This window comes from Coloeus monedula, assembly GCF_965178545.1.
Source record: "Coloeus monedula genome assembly, chromosome: 5".
Classification (NCBI taxonomy): Eukaryota; Metazoa; Chordata; class Aves; order Passeriformes; family Corvidae; genus Coloeus; species Coloeus monedula.
The window spans coordinates 64,082,392-64,102,243 of record NC_138785.1 but is presented as its reverse complement, the minus strand read 5'-3'; the positions used below and the strand labels follow the sequence as shown (position 1 = coordinate 64,102,243).

At 38.3% G+C, this 19,852-nt stretch overlaps 1 protein-coding gene across 1 annotated transcript in view; it reads right to left on the bottom strand.

The window, feature by feature from the left end:
* Positions 1 to 19,852, bottom strand: part of SORCS2 (sortilin related VPS10 domain containing receptor 2) — a gene marked incomplete at both ends in the record, with an annotated part of 532,676 nt that overhangs the window by 213,075 nt on the left and 299,749 nt on the right. The window contains one exon of the mRNA XM_082281426.1: positions 14,516 to 14,615. Within this exon, the coding sequence (XP_082137552.1) occupies positions 14,516 to 14,615 (100 nt within the window). The remainder of the gene's footprint in view (positions 1 to 14,515; positions 14,616 to 19,852) is intronic.

Below are 19,852 nucleotides of genomic sequence, written 5' to 3'. Positions count from 1 at the left end.
GATAATCTTAAAAGTCTTTTCCAACATAAATAGTTCTGTGATTTTATGGTACCCCAGTGTGAACTGGGGATTCATACCCTGGAGCTTCAGAAAAAGAAGTTGTTTACATAGAGGTTTGAACAAAATAATGCCAGGACATTTCTTTGTCCAAAGGAAAGAGATAATATGCTACGAAAGCAGAGCATCAGTTTGAGGTGATTCTTGATCAAAACTGCATCTGATGTGCAATTTTTCATCCAAAGTACAACTCCCTCAGCTTCCAGTTCTGCAGTCATTAGCAGTGACCATGCAAGGCTGCCCAGCCATACAGGCTGAGCTGAATGCTGCTGCTGCTCCTGGGCTGAGGGTGCTGAGAAAAGCCCCCTCCAGGTCGACCAACAACTGTAAGGGTGGGAGGACAAAAAAGAGAAGTGGAAGGGAAATAAACTGGAATGGAAAGCTAGAGGAAGAGACACTGGGGAAACACTATTTCTTTGAGCTTTCACAAAAGCAATGTGGGGAGAGACATGCCATTTGCATCAGCCCACCACTCCCAGAAGCTGACTAGAGTCACAAGGAATAAAAGCAAACCAGGTCACAGTGATGCCAGACCTCCCCAAGTTACTATTCCAGTTCTTGCTATCTGAAAAATCAATACTCAAAACACATGAAAGGCCAGATTGCAGCACTGTGGACTACTAAACAACAACCCTAGATGAAAGGTCATCAAACTGGAGTACCTCTGATTCCCATATAATATACCACAACGGAGCTGGGCAAGCCTAAACTGGAGGTTTCCTCCTCGTATTAATGGTTCCTTAAGAAATGATAATAAGATGGAAACTCAGACTCTTCAAGGGGGAAGTACAATAGCATCTTAGTGTGCAGCAATCAACATATATTTACTGGACTAAAAAGTAAATGGAAAATTTACTGTGCATTCCTACATTATTCTTAATTTTTCTAAGAGCTACTAAAAATGCCTACAGCCTTGAGAATAGACCCTTTTTTTGAGATTTCTGGTAAAAGCCACAGTAGAGGTCACTGCCAGATTACAGCTGCAGTGTTCTCTGGAGTAATTTCATTAGCTGAAGCTGCAGGAAGGCAGAAAGGGGGACTCTCACATTCTGCCATTATATCATTTGCTGATTTTTAAATAAAATTATTTTCTATCATGAACATTTAGAGACTTAGACTTTCTCTGTTTCTTCCTGGGTGATATTTAGCTTACATTCCTGAACATGGCTTAAATGCTGTGGCAGGTGACACAGTAGTGTTAAGGAACAGCTAAGTGCCCAACCTCAAACACTGACAAGTTGCAGTAGTTTCTTTAGTCAGAAAGCAGACAAGAGAGATGGTAAAAAAACACCACAAAACACGGAGTGCTATCAAAATGTTTAAAAGATAAATAACTGGCAATTGCCTAAATCATGGACCACTGAACTCAAGAAGACAGAAAAACAGAGCAGTGCCACCTGTAGACTGCGAGCATCAGCCTAATGAATTTGCCTCTTAAGATCTTAGTTTTAAAAAATGGGGGGAATAGGATAATGCCCTTACTAATGAATCAAAAAATTCGAAAAATACATAAGTAAAGCAGTATCCTTATAGCTTGGAGATAAACTCAGAGTCATAAATATTATGTAAGTCAAAAATTTACCAGCTATCAGAGTAAAAAATGTATAAGTTTCTGGCACTTACCAGGCTATTAAAATGTCAGGGTACTTTTAGAAAAAATAAATTTTGGCCAGATAATGCTGAAGTGGCAATGTTTTCAATGCACACTTGAATTTTGATAAGTCTCCCAAGCCAAATACTAATTTTAATTAGGAGTATTTATTATTTTTATAAGTAAACCTTGACATAATTTTAAAACACTACATTTAAAAGAGTGACAACCTAAACAAAATATTCCACTTTATCTCACTGGTTTTCCTTATCTTAGTTCCACCAACACTTTTCCAAGCCTTTTTATTTTAATTTGGAAGTTAGGATGTATTTTTTCATCGGAATTTTTCAGAGTATTGGTAAAAATTTCTGATCTTATCCTAACACAGCCATGTGGTAGTGGCACTTTACATGGTAAATGGTTTATAGTAGATAAGTGTTAATAAAAACTGAATTCTGTGAATTGTCCAGAAACATAGGGGCAATGTTTTCTAACCAAGTATCTAAAATTAAGGTACTCGGTGTGAATTCAACTCTCTTCTTCATTTCTGAGTATAATTTTTTAAGATGTATTTCAAATTGCCTCAAACACTTTAGAAAAGCTTTTAAACTTTCATTATCTTCACAGATTAGCTTTCTACAAATTTAAGAAATTTGGCTCATGAGTCACATCTTTAGTCTTAGAGATATTTTATCTTAGATAACATCTTAGATCACTATTTTATCAAATTATGTGTATTCACCTGTTTAATCTTAAAAAAAAACAACACAAAGTGTAAAAATCTACTTCATCTCCCTTAAAGCTAATTATGATCTTACCATTGAAAATATGTCCTAAATTTTAGTCTTTGATTCTGGAAATAATAACCATTCTGATTTTTTTTCATCAAAATATACTTTCATATATTTGACTACTGATATTTAAGGTATTGATAGATCTTCCACAAGCCCAAACTCCCCTGTAAACTGGTGGTAATGCATTCTATTTAATTCATCTAATATTTTGTTGTGATGGAAAAGACTAGTTTTCAAGAATAGTCTTCAAGTTCAGAGACTGGCTTAGATGTGTGGCATATTTTTAAATTTCTCTAATTTCTTTCCCATGCAAGTAATTTACATCTTTCTGTTTCCACATCTGTGAAAGGGAAATCTTATAACCTCTCCAGAATCCCCAAAGTTATTAACAGGAGACGCCAAGTCATCCATATGCACATAAAATTCTAAAATCTCATGGCAGAGTACAGCCCACAAGTGGTTTTAATATGGTCTTGCAATATACCAAGCAATACTTTAGTACCTCCTGAATGGAATTTTAGTCCAGAAAGGACAGTTTTATAGACTTTGTCAGCCTAAGTCAAGTGAAAAGTTACAGTTGGACCTTGCAATAATATACAGCATGTGAGAGTTTCTGATGAGCCTTTGCTTTGCAATTCCAAAGCACAGCAGAAACCCTGTATCCCTGAGACTTACATAGTGAATATGTAAAAGGAAGAAGCCAAGACCTCCTGTTCTACAGCACTTTGCAGAGCAGAGAAGCATTTCTGAAATCCTCAGTAGCAGCAGGTAAGAGAACTATTGTCTTTGCTGGAGCCCACAGGAAGAACTAAGTGTGAGACACTTATTCTCATGGACAGACGAATATTTAGCGAAACCCCACTAATTTATGCTTTCCAGCACTGCATCCCAAACAAACTGTAAAAGCATTTAAACATAAAGTGATGCAATCTGTAAAAAAATTAGTTCATGGGTATGGCTGAATGAAAAAACCAGGACATATATTAGTACTAAAAAACTACTCTAGTGCATATAATAAATTGATAAGAGATGTTTGATTATTCCCATGGATCCCAGGCTGATTCCTGTAGTCATAGTTACACTGAAAGCACAGCTTTTATGCAACTTGCAGTCGTCCATTTTTGGCACCAAGTTTTACAAGATAAACACCTGCAACCACTTAGTGCCACTTGATGCACCTCCACCCCAGACCTTTCCACCACATCTCCTTGCCTTCTAGGAAAGAGTGAGAGCATCTTAGTCACACCTGAAAGCCATTTCAAGGGCCAGACTGCTAATTTTGTTTAGAGGACTGAGAATAAAATCATGTATCTGTAAACTGTAGATTCACCAATTGCAACAAAAATCAATCCTGTTCTGTTTGGGGCAAATAGCTGACTTTCCTCATTAAAGTGAGAATACAAGTGTTAGCATCATATTCAAATTATTACCTATGTACTGAACCAGCCATGAATGATAAATGCTAAACAATCTTAAAAAATATAGGAACACATTTATAACAATTATTTTCAGCATGCTGGAAATCTTAAAATGCTGTTAAATATTGCAGGTGTGCGACACAAAAAAATACCTGATAAATGTGCATTTATCTTGAAATGGATTCATAAAAATACTTAGCACCTATTTAGGGATCAGAGGTGATCTAGAGACTTCAGTATTACGGTCTTAAGTCTATAAGCAAGGAAACTAAGCCAGACTAATACTGTACTTTTTGCAATCTGATCTCAAGGTAGACTGTCAAATCCTGTCACGTCACAGTGTTTTCGCATCAAGCAAATGATATTACAAGGTATGAGGCAATAGGAAGTCAGGCTTCAGGGAGGCTCAGGCTTGCTCAAGGTTATAGAAACTGATGTCAAGTCTCCTGGCTAACAGCTTCCTGATTGAATCATCCTACCACCATTCCTGAAGAGATTTGTTTTATGAATGATAGATAGTTAAGGACATGTCAGCAGATTTATTATTATCTCAAGAATATTGTGGTTTTTTTAATAGAAACACAGACCATTAGCTACATTCTTCTAAATAATATTTAGTAATTCTTTAGTAATTGTAACCATGAAAGAAAAAGTTCTGATTTGGTCCAGAATCTACTTGTAAGGTGTAGGAGGAAGAAATTCTCAAAAATGCAGGAAAGAAAAGCAGAAAGACAGTGTTGGAAAGACATTAGGAGATGGAAGTGCAGAAAGAGGTGATGAAAGGTTTGAAAAAAAATGAAAAAAACAAGTGAAGACACAAATTTAAACAGGCTTGCAGAAGATCCCTCCTCAAAACCAAACCAGCAATATTAAGGAGAATCCACCATTCATTTCATAGCAATCTTCTGCTATGAAGGGATGGCAGCAACCTAGTGCATTACTCCCACAGATGGAAAAAATCTGTCTCTAGCTCAAGCCCCAAAAAGACCACATCAAGAAGGCTTCAGAGGTGGCTTGGTTGAACATAAGAGATTCCAGTTTCCAGGGGGAAGAATCTTTCTCTGACAGAAACACAGAGTGTGAAAAAAACCCACCAAAATTAAAATCCTGTTTTATCTTTGCTTGAATTTTTGCTGACTGTACTCAAACACATAGGTGCAGACTGTATTAGAACATATTTGCCACACAGGTCCTGCTTTTTCAGTAGAAGATAGCTGCTGCTGCTGCAGGATACTGGGGCTACTGGGAATCAGGACTCAGTTCAGAATTAGAAACAGGCAAGCAAACAGTTACATTCATCCCTCGAAGTAAATGCCACAAAGAGAGCGGAATAAACAAAGTCACTGGAACACCTAATTTCTACAATAATTTAGGAGTCCTGTATAAATGCTTGTGCCATGACAGGCAGAAGTTGACTGGTTTAACATCAGTGTTACTCTTGAGCAGGGGGGCAGCAGTCCCAGGGATTCTCAGGGGGGTGAGCACACTGCCAGCCCTGCAAAATGGCCACGGCAACCAATTAAACCCTGCTCATTTCCACTGTGCTTCCATGCCAACTCTGGGGAAAAAAGTCTGGCTGCATGTCTCCTACTGAGAGAGCCAGAGAAGCCTGTGTGGTCAGCACGAGTGAAGTGGAACAGCTGCAGTGAAGAAAAGCAGAATTTGACACATCAGTAGATTGCAAAATGCTAGCATAGTGTGAAGTGTGGAAGCTGGGATTCCTCCACCATTCCATCATTGGGGAAATGAGAAGGAAACACACAGGTCTCAGGAGATGCAGAGGATCCATCAGCAGGCATGATGAATATGTTTCAAACACACTACTCCATTATTTTCTTGGGGCTGTCTGAGGAGTACACCTACTGTACACTGTCCTTGCAGACTTCCTGAACAGTACTCACCTCTTGTCAAATACAGTTTAGAAGTTTTCGTATAATCTCCTTAAAATGGACCTACTGGTTAGTTGCTCCTGCCATTAGACTGAGCTAAGGTGAAAGAGTTCCCAGTTTCCTCCCTTCTGCAACATGGGGAACCTTGATACAGTCTCTTGGCACGCTGTGATGTTCAGTAAATAATTAGACAAATGTAATCTCAACATACAGGATAATTGCAATTGATATAAATAACCTAAATTAATCACAAAAACCCTTCATCTTGCCTATGCCAGCTCAACAGAAACCTGACTCTGTTCTATAGATTTACCTGCACCCATTTCAACCAAGCAGACTTGGCAACCAATTAAATACTTATTGAGTACAGTAAGAGGCTTGTTACCAATCCTTTACCATTTCCTCTTTTCAATTATCTTTTCTCTCTTTTATCCTGTTTCCTTTAAAAAGATTCAGCACCACTAATGCAACCACATCTTCCTTTCTGGTTTTATCTGTGGCAGAATTCATGCAGATTGAGTAACTCTCTATTCACTCTTCATATGGACACCTTCTCCTTTGGACACTATCCCATACATTATGATTTGCCTCCTTATTATATTTAATTCTGCAAGTTCCATATTGCATCAGAAAATCTTCCAGGATGATATTCACCTGGAACTGTATAGCCTTAAAAAAAAAGATGTTCATGATCCTCATAACTATTGATTAGAAGACAGTTGTAGCTTTTGCTAGGACACAAGAAATTCTCTGCCATGCTGGAGAAAAGCCTCATCCAGGTCTCATTCAGGTCTAGAGACCTACTGCAGGCAACTGTGGTTGATTAATTGAGCTTTTTTTCCCCCTTAGTTGTTATCTCAAGCAGAGAAGGATTTCAGAAGCACTTTCAGGTCAATGAGCACATGGGCAGACTGGACAAGGGAAACACATGATTTGCCTGGTGTCCTGCACAGCACACACTCCCACCCCCTCTATATTCTTCTCTGGCATATGGCTCAAATTTAGAATTGGGCTTAAGTATAAGAATCTACATTTTAAAATAATGAGCTTTGAAATGACAACCTGGTCTAAATTTTGCAAAATTACCCTTATTTTCAGACACAGAAAAATCAAAATCCCAGATCTTAAACCCCTCCTGGTGTGGAACATTGTGCATTCCCGTTCCCTCTGACCACCCACCCCCTTAGCAGCACACCCTCCCCCAGGTGCCGAGGGCAGCTTCAGACCTGCTTTCTGCTGCATGCTCTTGATTGACTACTCCTATTTCTCCAAGCAATGGCCCCTGCTCATCATAATAGGAAATAAAACCTTGCTGAAAATACGATGCTTGGATTGCTTGGATTCACTCTCTTCCTAGAATTACTGGGGGGGAAATAGATGTCTCTCAAGTGCAGAATCATATGCACACTGGTCTCTTAACAGTTGCTTGGAGGTCTTTTCCATTTTCACATAAATCTTTTTTATGTTGTACTCCCACAACTAGTCATTTTATTTTTGGCTTCACTACCGTAAACTTAATTTAACATTACGTCTTTTTGGTAGTTGTTGGTCTGCTTTTATGACTAATGAGTTTTAGACAGGACATTCATAAAAACTGAACAAAAGCATCTATAATGAGCATACAGTAAAGACAGCCCTATTTTTCCTCAGAGTAATTGTATGCCTGAGCACAAAAGAATGCAAAAGTTGCACATTAGGCTACAAAATCATAGTGGAAGGTTAGTCTCAAAAACTTCAATTGAGATCTCTGAGCACCAAATGAATTCTAGGATGGAATAATAATACAGAATGTCTGTTCAAGCATGCAGCCATCTAGCTCATACACCTTCTACCTTGCTGAGCAATTATCCTACATACTATGAGAAACTTACATGCTGGTCATGGCATTCGACTGTGCACTTGTATTGTTAGTCAGGTTTGTTGGCTTGGCTGGTTTTAGTATGTGGGTAGTTTTCTTTCTTTTTTTTTAATATGAAGTGCAGCTTTTAATGACAGTGTACTTCAGGTGCTGGACTATAGAATACTTATTGATTCCAAGAGAGAAGAATTGACACAAAAAGTTTCAGAGGCAGCTTCAGCTTTAATGGTTCAATGTTTTAGTAGACATGTGTAGGAACCCAGAGTGCCGAGAATATTTCTCTGCCTGTTTTTAAGGGTTCTTACCCCCCTGAACAACACTGTTTTAGCCTGAAACCTTGGAAAAAATTACCAACAGTCAGACAAGAACTAGAAAATACAGTGGTGTGAATTAGGTGATAGACTACTATGTAAGATTGTCACAGGGTGAAAATTTAGAGGTTTTGGGCTTCTCTTTGTAGTAAAGAAATAAGAGTAAAAAATATTAAAACGGAGGATTGTTGTTGTTCTCTAAACCTTCTTCTCCTTCTTCTACTACTCCATATTCTGCAGTAAAAGTAGTTTGGGATGATTGAATAGAAAATTCCGCAGTTCCTAGTCGTGTTACTGAATAATTGGTAGGAAAGTGAAAATAATGTACGTTTTTAGTAACCATTGGTTAAATTATCTTTAAAAGACTGTGTATATCTTGATAATTAGCTCTCACTCCTGCTTTTCTGTGCTTTATGCTGTACCTGGGTCATGCTAGGGGCTCTGTTCCTCTGACAAGACTTAATAAACAACTATCTGGAAGCATTGAATCTCAAGGAAAAGTCTCGGTTTATCTTTGAAACTCCTTGCAAGGACTTTCAGCAAATTCTCTCCCATCCGGAGGGACTTGATTTTCGGCACAGTACAGTGTCAGACATGCATTCAAAGAGGTATCCAAAGACAAACCTGTCATGATCAACGAGAGCTGGGGATTCCTTTCTAGCTCTGCACATACAAGAACGGGATGCACAAGAAGTGTTTTGATGGAAACAAAACCAAACCAAACCTTTCTCTGTCACACTATGTAGGAAAACACATTCATAATCTAGTGATTAGGAGACAGGGTATTCTCAAATAGAACAGTAACATTCTCCTACCTTCTACTTATTGAAAGGGTGACAAGGAGTTAGAATATGACAATGACATAGGAGTTACACATTTTTTATGGAGTCCTGTTTACATACAAAGTGTGAAACAGCCGTGGTTTCTCAACTATGGCAGAAATCAGTCCAGCTGGAGAGCTGTGGTTCCTACCCTCCATTTAGCCAGTAAATAACTCAAATACTTCTTTAATAGCCAGATCTCAAGCCATTTCTTCATCCACAGCTTTAATTTTCAACAGTTCCACTCTGTTTCTCAAAGCTTTAGCCTATTTTTTTCCACATATACATAGTCACACCCCATCAAATAGCATTCATCAGATCCTCCCCATGTATGTCACAGGTTTGGTGCTGCTGGATGAACCTCTGCTGTGGACTGTGACTCCAGCAAACAGCTCAATAAAAGCTCTGAATGTTTTAACCTATTGAGTTCTAGTTGCATTTCGGAGCTTCCTGGTTGTCAGTGAAGCAACTGCTCATCAGTTGTGTGTGAGCAAAATCTGGGATTTCTGCCCAGGACTGCCTCTCACAGCAATCGACCAACAAGCAAAGTATGGGCAGGGGGAAGACAAAGAGTCAATTATTGGACATATTTCTGGTAGTATTTGGAAAATCTGAAGACAAACTGAACAGCCCTGTACAGAAGTCTTAAGCAAAATGATGCAGTCAGGTCACATTAGTGCTCTGATGGTGCATCACTGGAATAAAACTGAATGGTGACACTGCTTATAAGGAAAGAACACATCATGGTAGAGATCTCAACATACAGACTCATATCCTGTAATTTCACAGTGAAACATTTCCTGAAGTAACTACTCATCTTATTGAAAGGAATATTCCTTAGCTGACTACTAGTAAAAGTGTAAGATAATTCTGCTCTCTTTATTTGCAGATGTTCTGGCATGGCCTCTAAGGAAACTGATACTGGAGTAGAATTATTCCTTACAAGTAAATGTAGTCATACTGCATTTTGACAAATTCCACAACCAATTGTTCTGCTCTGAAAGACAAATGTCAAAATGATGTAGGACTGTATTTACCTGTAATCACTTACAAACGTTGCTCAAGCCAATTTGCATCTTGGGAAATGCTTTATAGCTCCAGAAAATACTCTTTTGCAAAGTGTAATTCATACTCTTTAAATTATCAGGTGTTAAAATAGTGTATAAGAAAGCCTATATCCTTATTACTATCTTAAGTGGACTGCCTTGTTTGACAAGCAAGGATACATGTTTGTCACCTTGCCTTTTAGTTTGGAAAAAACATGCTGCTACTGGTTATTGTGACAGCTAGGAAATGTAAGTGTTCAACCAATTTAACTAATAAGTTCATGTATGCACAACCAACATTTATTTTCTCTTAATATCAAAAGCCTGAATATAAACTGCTTAGCTGCCTGTTTTCCAAAAGCATATAAACAGAAGGATGGATGCACCAATTGCATTAGTATGAATTAAAATTAAAATATGCACTGAATGTCAGGGAAAAAAATCAGTGTGTTCATTCAAGTCCTCCCCAGCAACACGACATACAGTCAAATATGTGATTTCTATATCCAACAGTACATATGCCCTAAAAAATGTTAAATATTTTATTGATAACTTAGCTTAGTGAAACTGAGTCCTGCTAAATTTTTTCTTCTGTAGAAAGAATTTACTTTGTTCACCAGTGTTCAGATTGACACTATGGAAACCCTAATCCCATACTCTATAATAAACATGCACATCACACTTCCAAGTCACAATTAAAATGCTGGTTTGGAAAACAGGGAACTCAAAGCAAATTATTTCCTGCACATGGTATGTGACTGGTTTCCTACAAAATTTGATGCTATCGGCATGTGTTAATTACTGAAAAGGAGATAATTGCAAAAATTCTGTTGTTTAAAGTGAAAGGACATCACTTATCACTGCACAACACTTCAAGGCTGCATAGGGAAAGGCTACTTTATGACACAGACCAATGAAAAAGTGCTTCAAATGGAGAAGTTAGCATCAGAGAGCTTACATAGCAGGACCCCCCTTCACTATTCTGCAGATTTCCAAAACCATATCAGTGTCTTTAGTTGCTGGTTTATACTACACTAAAACCAGACAGAACACAAAACAGATATGACTGCATCCTTAGGAAGTGTGAACTCTCAATTAGAGTGTGACCTTGCCTATTACTCTGCTGTTTCATAGCATTTAGGGTGATGATCTACGATCCTATGTGGTCATTTGCAGGTAGGTGAAAATGTTTCCTGCTTGTGCAGCTGGCTGACTGCAATTCAGCTCTTACTCACAAACAATACAGCCATGGTTCACACCTCCGTCCCATGACTTCATCAGAAAGGTTTATTCAGAGCAACCAACAAAGCCCTCCAAAGCTCTACCCTCAGAGATTTGCCATCATTTCTTGTCAAAACTGGGTTTCATACCTTGAATCCTGTGGTAACTGCAACAACACAATTTCTGCATTAGAGTTCTGCTGCCTTCAGCCAGAAAAAGACACAAAGTGAATTTACCTCAACTGTCAAAAGATTGTGTGGACATGACCTTGATACAACTCCTTCCCAATTCTTAACTTAGGCCTATGAACAGTACTCAACAGAACTTGTTCATAGAAGGCTAAGAGAGAAATGGAATGTGCCACTTTTTAAATTAATGTAGTGTGTTTTCTAAATGATTTCCATACTCCCTCAAGCTAATTCAGTCCCCAACATTCTTATATTTTATCTTATAATTTTGTGGGGGTTTTATGTAATCCCTTTTCCATATAGCACTATGTGAAAAGAATGCTGTTGTACTTTTTGCATCTGCTAATGCACTTCTTCATCAAATACATTATTTTCAATACATCTTTAAAAAATGCAAACTAGAATAATTCACTGAAAATCTAAGCCACTCCAGGAGCTGGTATACCAGAAGCTATGAACCGTAAAAATTATGTCAGCCTAAGAACTAGACTGGAGCCTTCTAGTAGATATTTCATTTAATTGCATTTCAAAACAACAAACAAATAATCACCCACTTCATGCGTGTTTCTTGACCTGAGAGAGCTCTAGTCACACCACCCAAATCAAAGAAGGCAAAGGTTGGAACTGGGAGACTGAAGAACTTGCCATGGTAGGAGGAGAACAGGTTTCAGACCCTCTAAGGAACCTGAAGGTGCACAAGTCCATGGGACTTGCTGAGAGAAATCCACAGGCCCTGAGTGAACTGGCAGATGAAGTGAGCCAATGGCAGTGTGGTACTTAATTGCCAGCTGGAGTTAAACCATGACCCATCTCTTTTTATGTCTTTGTAGGAAGCCACAGTTTGATTCTGTTCAGACCCACAATACTCACTAAGTCAGTTACAGAGACCTCCACAAGATTATTCATCCTTATTCTCATAAGAACAAAGAACTATGATTTTAACAGTATGAGCTGCCTGGAGATACCCACATTGTAGAGGGAGAGAGCTTGACCAGATACCTAAATTGTACAGAACTTAAATCAGGTGTAGTTTATGCTCTGATGACACTGAGGTGGGAATGATGAGCTTTAAATGTGCAGTATCTGTTCTTCCACAGATAAGGACTACAATGGCTAAATGAAATGTAAGCATAGAACACTTTTTAATATGCAAATTATTAAAAATCCCCATAAATGTCTTTTATGTTTGCTTTCATGTATTTTCCCAGTCACTAAATACTAAGTGGTAGCATAGAAATACTTATGCTTTAAATTTAAAGTGCATGCTCAGTTCCAGTACACACAGTCAGCACTCCAGTTTCCATTTTCAACACATTTTAAAAGATGTGAAGTGGATGAAGAAAACCCACACTGTAATGATCTGAAGTCTGGTAACATCAAGAACAAGTGAAACCCTGAGACTGCTGTTCAGCTCAGAAAAAGGAGTCAGAGTTCTAAATATTCTATTCCGCCCTAGTGCAACCATGCTGAAATAGACAGACAGGGAGTCGAGTCCCTCCATCATCCTAAACGACCTGTGTGAGATCAACTTTGTCTTAGTCTTAGTTCCCTAATCAAAGGTCCAGCACCTAAAATTTCCCATTACAACAGACAAAGTTCTTACAACATGCAGACTGCCCTCCTATCTTCCTCATGTAACTGCAAAACTTCCAAGATGAGTCTGAAGCTGTTGGTTAAAGCATGCAACCCCACTGTTTTCTCATTTTTGTACCACATATGCATGTATGTATATTTGCCTGTATTAATATATCTCCCTTTGGCATCATTACAGGCCCTAGAAATCCTTTCTGCTCTGCTCTTTTTGTTGCTTGTATACTAATAAACAACATCTATATAGAAGCAAATATCCACATAAAACCAGCATATTTATATTGACTCAAAGGGACTTTCTGTATCATGTATATTTCAATATGATATTAGTTTACAAAGCAGGGTTTGCATCTCTAAGAACTTCAACTTGTGAAATTCAGCAGAATATAGGTTTTTCTAAGACAGGGTAACATGAGGATTCTTGTGAACACTAGTGTGTTTTTCAGGCTTGAAATTTAGCAGTGATATTACTGCTGTTTATTTTGTTACACAACTGGCACAACCACTTATCGTTGAACCTCTGTGCTTGGGGATGCTTTAATATTGTAGCTGATTGAGCTGGGAAAGATCCTCCATGGGGTCCTCATCTGCCTCACCCTTTTAACTTCTATTCCAGAAACTGAGATGGGTAAAGATTTTTAGTTTTATTCTTTTGGACTTGAGACCACCAGTAGATTATATATCTGAGATACACAATCTGAAGAAACTTTGTTCTCGTTGGCAGCTCCACTTCAAGAAACAAAAATATAATTTCTGGTTTTGCAGCAGATTAAAAATATATTACCAAACTCAAACACAGCATGGCTTGGGAACAAAAACTCCAGGGACAATTTCAAGAGAAACACAATATGTACTTAATCATTGAGGCAGCCTCGCTGAGTTCCACTGATTTTTGATTAAGCAAAACAGACAAACACAACAAACATTGCTTTTCCCATCAGTGGCCTCTACCTGAAATCAGTTTTTCTGTATTACACTGGAGTTAAAAGGCCCTTATCAAGAGAAAATTTGTATTTCATGAAAGACCTACTGTGCTTGTGTTTCACATTGTACTTCACAATTCTTGCCATTTAAATCACAGGCACTTTGAAGACATAGAAAGGCTGTTACTATGGTTTTTTCTCATAATCATTCTTCCTGTTGCTTCTAATATAACATCCATTGTAAATACACTCAGTGGGTCAATTTTGCTCTCACTTATAAGTCCACTTAATCTTCGCAGGTTCCAGGAAAAGCATTTTGTTTTGGTAATGATGCAGAACATTTCTTAAGAAAGGTTCAAGAAAAGGAGTTTTTAAATTTATTTAATTAAGGTTTTATACAGGATAAACATCATTATCAATGACAGCCTGCCCAATCCCTATACTTTGTATTAAGGAACATGCGAAGAACCTTGTGCATAAAGGATGAAGAGGTTGAATGTTAGTCCCAGACTCTGTTGGGATGTGTGAAAACCTACAGAATTTCCTTTTTCATTTGCATGGGAAACACTATGAAACCTTGATTTCCAGGAATCAGTAACCTCATAAGCTTTCAGTGTCCATCAAGGTACTTTTTTATCTTGGTATTACTCAGGAACAGTAAATATCCCACTTCTGTATGTCACAAATGCACCAAACGTGATCTTCACCATTGTGAAAACCAGTTCCTATATTTTGAAAACCTGTAAAACACACTTCACATAGTTGCAGAATCTCACCTGCACTACAAAAACGGTTTTTTGCCACATACCTTCTTTTTGTTGGTGGAACAAATGTAGAAATTGTCAATAACAGTGGCAATCCCAGGCTGTAGATTCAACTTTGTGTATAATGTCCCAAAATCTGAAGACCTGAAAGAAATCAAACATCTGTAAGTGCTCTCTTCTAAAGGCTTCAGCATTGAAACTCTGCAAAGAAACCCCATTCTGTGCACCAACTGTCCATTTTCCATGCTTCTCTGCCATCCTTTTGTTCTTTTCAGTGCTCCTTTTCTACTACAAGAAACCCACCACTATTAAGAAAACTATTCTAGGTTTTGAAAAAGACCTGGATACTTCTGTCTGTACTTTGCAGTTCTCTGCAGTGCTAGTTTATTTTTTCTGTGCAGTGACAGAAGCTTGACATGTACACCTTTCCTTCACCACCCACAAGGTGGAAAAAAAGAGCTACGAAGAGCACAGGCTCATTGGCAAGTACTAACAGCACCTCCTCAGCTAAGCAGAAAAAGAAGAGTTCACTTCAGAGCTTGCTGTTGCATAAGAGAAGAATTTGGCCTGAGATCTGGAAGACTCGCATTAGACCTCTAGCAGAATTAGTACTTGATAAACTTATCCCATCCACTCCTCCATCTCTTTTTCAGAGGATCACTAAATTTTGAATGAATAAAACAAAAGTCAGTACTTGGCCATCAGCATATCACACACACATCTCCACAAGTATTTCAAATGTGGGCACTCTGCACAACTTCTTCCGTATTTCTGAAAAGCCAGCAGTGAAAAATGGCATCTGTGCTTTGCAGTTGTACTGCCAATGTCAATTATAAAAAGAACAGGCAAGTAAAATGTTAAGATAAAGTTAGCTAGTGAAATTCAAAACAAGTGACATCCAAATTTAAATCTCTTTAGATGAAACCTTCCTTGTTCTATTTAGGATCAAATTGTACCTTACACTCTCTCCATATTTACAGTTATTCATTTTGCATTTGGAAAGGGACTCAGACACATCTAAGGCACTTGCCCCTTCTTCACCAAGAAACACTCCCTAGGACAGAGAGTTAGTGTGAGGACTTCCACTCACTACACCCTTTTCTCTCCTTGGAATAACAAACATGGCTGAAGGTATCCTGCCCAGGAACTCTTCATCATTCAAACAACTGGGAGTATTCAAAAGCTCCCACGTCCAAGAGAACCAAGACAAGACCCTGTCCCTCCCAGTGTGACACTGCACTGCCTGTGCAGTGATTTCCACCCTACAGCCCCTTTCTACTATGTTTACTGCTCCCCAGCAGGCTCTGCTACCTCACGCTCCTCACCCACGGCAGTCACTGCTGAAGTTTGTAGGAGCATGACTGAGTACAATGAGAGAGAAAAGTGAAAAACCAAATCCCTGGTGGAGTGTGTATATGTTGAGAGGTAGTCACTGCCTGAGGTCTCCTCCAAGCCATGTGAGGCAGGTTAGTCCCTGAGGGGCTGGTGCCCACAGGAGGCTGACATGAGCATCCCACCTATGTCCCAGTGCCACCCAGAATGTCACTGAAGTTGGAGGCCATGTTGTATGAATCTAGAGGTGGCTCCTGTGCCTTCACCAATCCAGATTTCCACAAGATACAGGAACTTTCAGCTGCTGTCATGGAGCAGCTTTCTATGTCTTTGGCATCACCAAGCATAGTGGGCAGACAATGATATGCCTGGAACAGGTCCTAAGGTATACCAAGTAAAGAAAGGTTCATGTTTACCTTGTTCTTCGTTCTCCACCAGTTATAAAACCCAACTGGTCATAAGACTATGACACATAGATCATACTCACAGCCTAAAGTTGAGAGTTTAACCATTTTATAGTGTTATCTGAATAGATTTGATCCGGGTTTTTCCCCCCCACAATATTGCTTTGCCTGCAGATATACAGCAATGCATTAGAGAATAAACAGAATCATAGCAATACAATCTTGACAAATAAAAATGTAGCTATCAAACACATACAACTGCAGTGTACTGGGTGTTCAGCACAGAACCAATTAAAATTCCAAGGGGTATAGTATGGACAGTGCTAAATCTAATTTGCCAGCGGTACTTGACAGAAAAGAAATTACAGCAAAGACTTAAAATACCAACTTCAGCCAGATGTACTGAAATCATGCAGATCAAGTATGTATGATGGAAACATAACCTAGTCTATTCTCTTTGAGGGAAGAATATCAGGTCAGTGGCTAGCCCAGTAAAAACATCCTGAAATAATTCTCTGAACCTTAAAGATAATTAAATTTACTTTGAAGAGGCAGTTCCAGGATTAATACAATAGGACCACTGGAGGGTGACACTGTGTGCGGGACACTGTGGCAACTCTGTCAAGGTGTGAAGAGAGTACAGGCAGGAAGCCCAAAAAAGATAAGTAAGTTCCAAGATAGAAAGTTCCAGTCCAAAACTTTCCCTTCTAATTCTCATGACTTATAAAAAGTACTGCAAAAAAAGAATGAGGTTTTAACATAAAGAGTGCACTAAGATAACTGTGGTATTTTCAGACAAATGTAATAAAACTATGCAGTCAAAAATCTTTCTTTTTGTTTTTTTCTGGTAAAAATTAGCAATCTCAAGAGAAAAAAAAATCCAGTTCCAGCCTGAGAAAATAGGCTACTGTATCTCCTGAAAAGTACACCATGCCTGAGCAGGAAGACCATGACTGGACGAAGATCTGTGGATCTATGGAGAAATCTATTCAGACTTCCAAATCTTTTTTACTATAGCCCACATGTGAGAGTGACCAGGAATGTCAGCTATTCTTTGAGACATTCACACACAAGAGGACACAGTTCAATGACATCATTCAAGGGGAGCACTGTACAAAATAATTGGTTTTCCAAATCTACTATAATCCAGAGAAAACAGGTCACCCTGACTTTTTCACTTAAGATACAACTTCCAAGTTCCTGACCCTGCATATATAAAGAACTAACATTTTGTAGCATGCAGCTAGAACAGAAAACTCTGTAGTTGCACTACTGAGCTACAGACAGGGTTGGGGAGGATGAATTCTAGGATCCCAGTGCATGCCTATTTCAATATATTACCAAATGTACTTCGTACAAATTAAGGAGAGGAGTAGCCCTTTATGATTTTCCAGTCTTAGTGAGATGATTTTTTTTTTTTTTTTGTTAGGAACCAAACTCATGCTGTGTCAAGAGTGTTAAGAAGATGGAAAAACCCCACATGAGTCATCTGTTTTTACCAGGAGAAACATATCCTCTTTCGTCCCTAAAAAATCATGAAAAGATATTTCAAATTATAATAGAAAGAGGATACACATATACCTCATAAGAAAACTTCCTCCTGTAGCATGGTTTATTTGCAGTGGCAGCACAACAGCAGAACTCCATAAAGCAGTGCAAGAAGCGTACAGACTGCCTTTGTAAAGATGGGCCTGACCTGCAGTTCTAAGTGATCTGGACACAGTTAATTAGAATTCTGGCTCTTTGTGAGACATTGCAGGGCATACAGCAAGCTGCAAACAGGCTGCTTCCTGCTGCAGTGTACCCACCTGTGTGTTACAGGCTACAGATTGCAAGGATGTTTCTTCATAGCACAAAATTCAATGAAGGGTTCATAGGAAACACATCTTCCAGTACTCAGGTGCTAGAATCACTGGATGGTGGAACAACATGATTATTCACGTAGTGATGCAGACATCACACAATGTGAGTCAGACAGAGCTTGTGCCTGGGTAAGAGCTTCTTTGGAAGTGTGTACTTCTGCTGAAATATGTGAAGTATGTGCTAGTCTTCTTTTTTATTTTGTGTGTGTGTGTGTGTTTTTATGGAAAAACCAATTGTCACTGTAAGAACAGCATGTTCAGATAACAGTCCTCAAAATCATACAATGGTATTACAGCACAGACATAATCAGGACTTTTTAGCTTAATATTGTGAGCCCAAAAAAATAGTTGGGAAAACTTCCAAGTGGTAGAGAAATGTACCCTGATGAAATAAAACTCCCAAAGCCCCTAAGCTCTGTGTAAATTTGGGTGTCACCCCCAAAAATGTAACTTTTTCATATTTGACCTAAAATAAATCTATGTCTAACAAAATTTGGAACTGTACCTAAACACTGGATGTGGACATGTTCCAACAGAAATCTTGAGAAATGAGAAGAAATTTAGGAGATACCAAAAGAGACATTAACCAAATGTTTGCCTGTCTGAACTTCACTATCATTATACAGCTCTCCCCAGTGATTCACACCTATGATCCAACATTGCTCATTGTTAGTTGTTTTTCCAGGTTATATTTAAAAGTAGATATTTAAAAATATATAAGAAATATTTAAATGAATATAGTAGAATGTTAATGAAGATTCTTAGAGATGAAAATTGCATTCCTAAGTCAAATGTAATACTCAAAGAACACATCAACTGCAAAAAAAAATGTTTCTTTTCCTTTTTCTTTTAAGTGAATTGAAGAGACACACTAGAAAGAGAATGGTTAGAACACTACACACACGTTCATCAGGTTTCCTCTACTGTTTCTTCTTGAAGACTAACTCAAGCTCCATTCTAGTCAAATGAGCCATATTGTACAAGCTCCATTAACTTAAAATCCTGGAAGACAACAATGAAGAGATTTCAAATGACTAATGGATTACTTAACTGGTGAAACAAAAAAAAAAAAGTCTTTGAAAGGAAAAATACAAAAGATCTGCTGGTTTAGATCATTGTTGGGAAAAAAGATTCAATTGAGATGCACGTTAGAGAATCAAGGAAGAGTGGGTCTGTACATAAAACTCACTCAACTGCTTCCCACTTCATTTTCTCCAGACTATTGCAAATGTTGTTTTCACGCCTTCCCCTTCTTTCAGTCAGCAGAACAGTCTAAGATTTACAGCATGAAATTTAAAATTCAGGAGAAATTTAATTTTAGGTTCTTGCTATATCACAGACTTACACCTAACAGGAGGATTTCCCTTGTACTCTGGTCCCTCACCTGAATAATAGAGACAACACTGTCAACCATATCTCAAATGTCTGTAAGGAAAATAGATATCTACAGCAGTGTATTGAAGAACTGGCTGGTGGAGTATCTAAAACAGATACACCAGAAGTTCCAACGATAAATACCAGGACAAACCCACTATAAGGGAAGAAACCAGAGAAACATCATTAAAGAAGTGGAAAACTAACTTCTTCACTTAAACAGCACAGAAGACTTGAAGGGCTTTTACGTGTCCAATAGGGAAATTGCAGAGATTTTGGTTAACCTCATAAAATCCTTTCAAACAGAACCAAAAACCTCCAAAACCCCAAAGCCTTTCTTCAAAGTACAAACACATTGTAACATTTGATTCCAACACCCAACTCATATATTGAGGAATTTATGCAGATT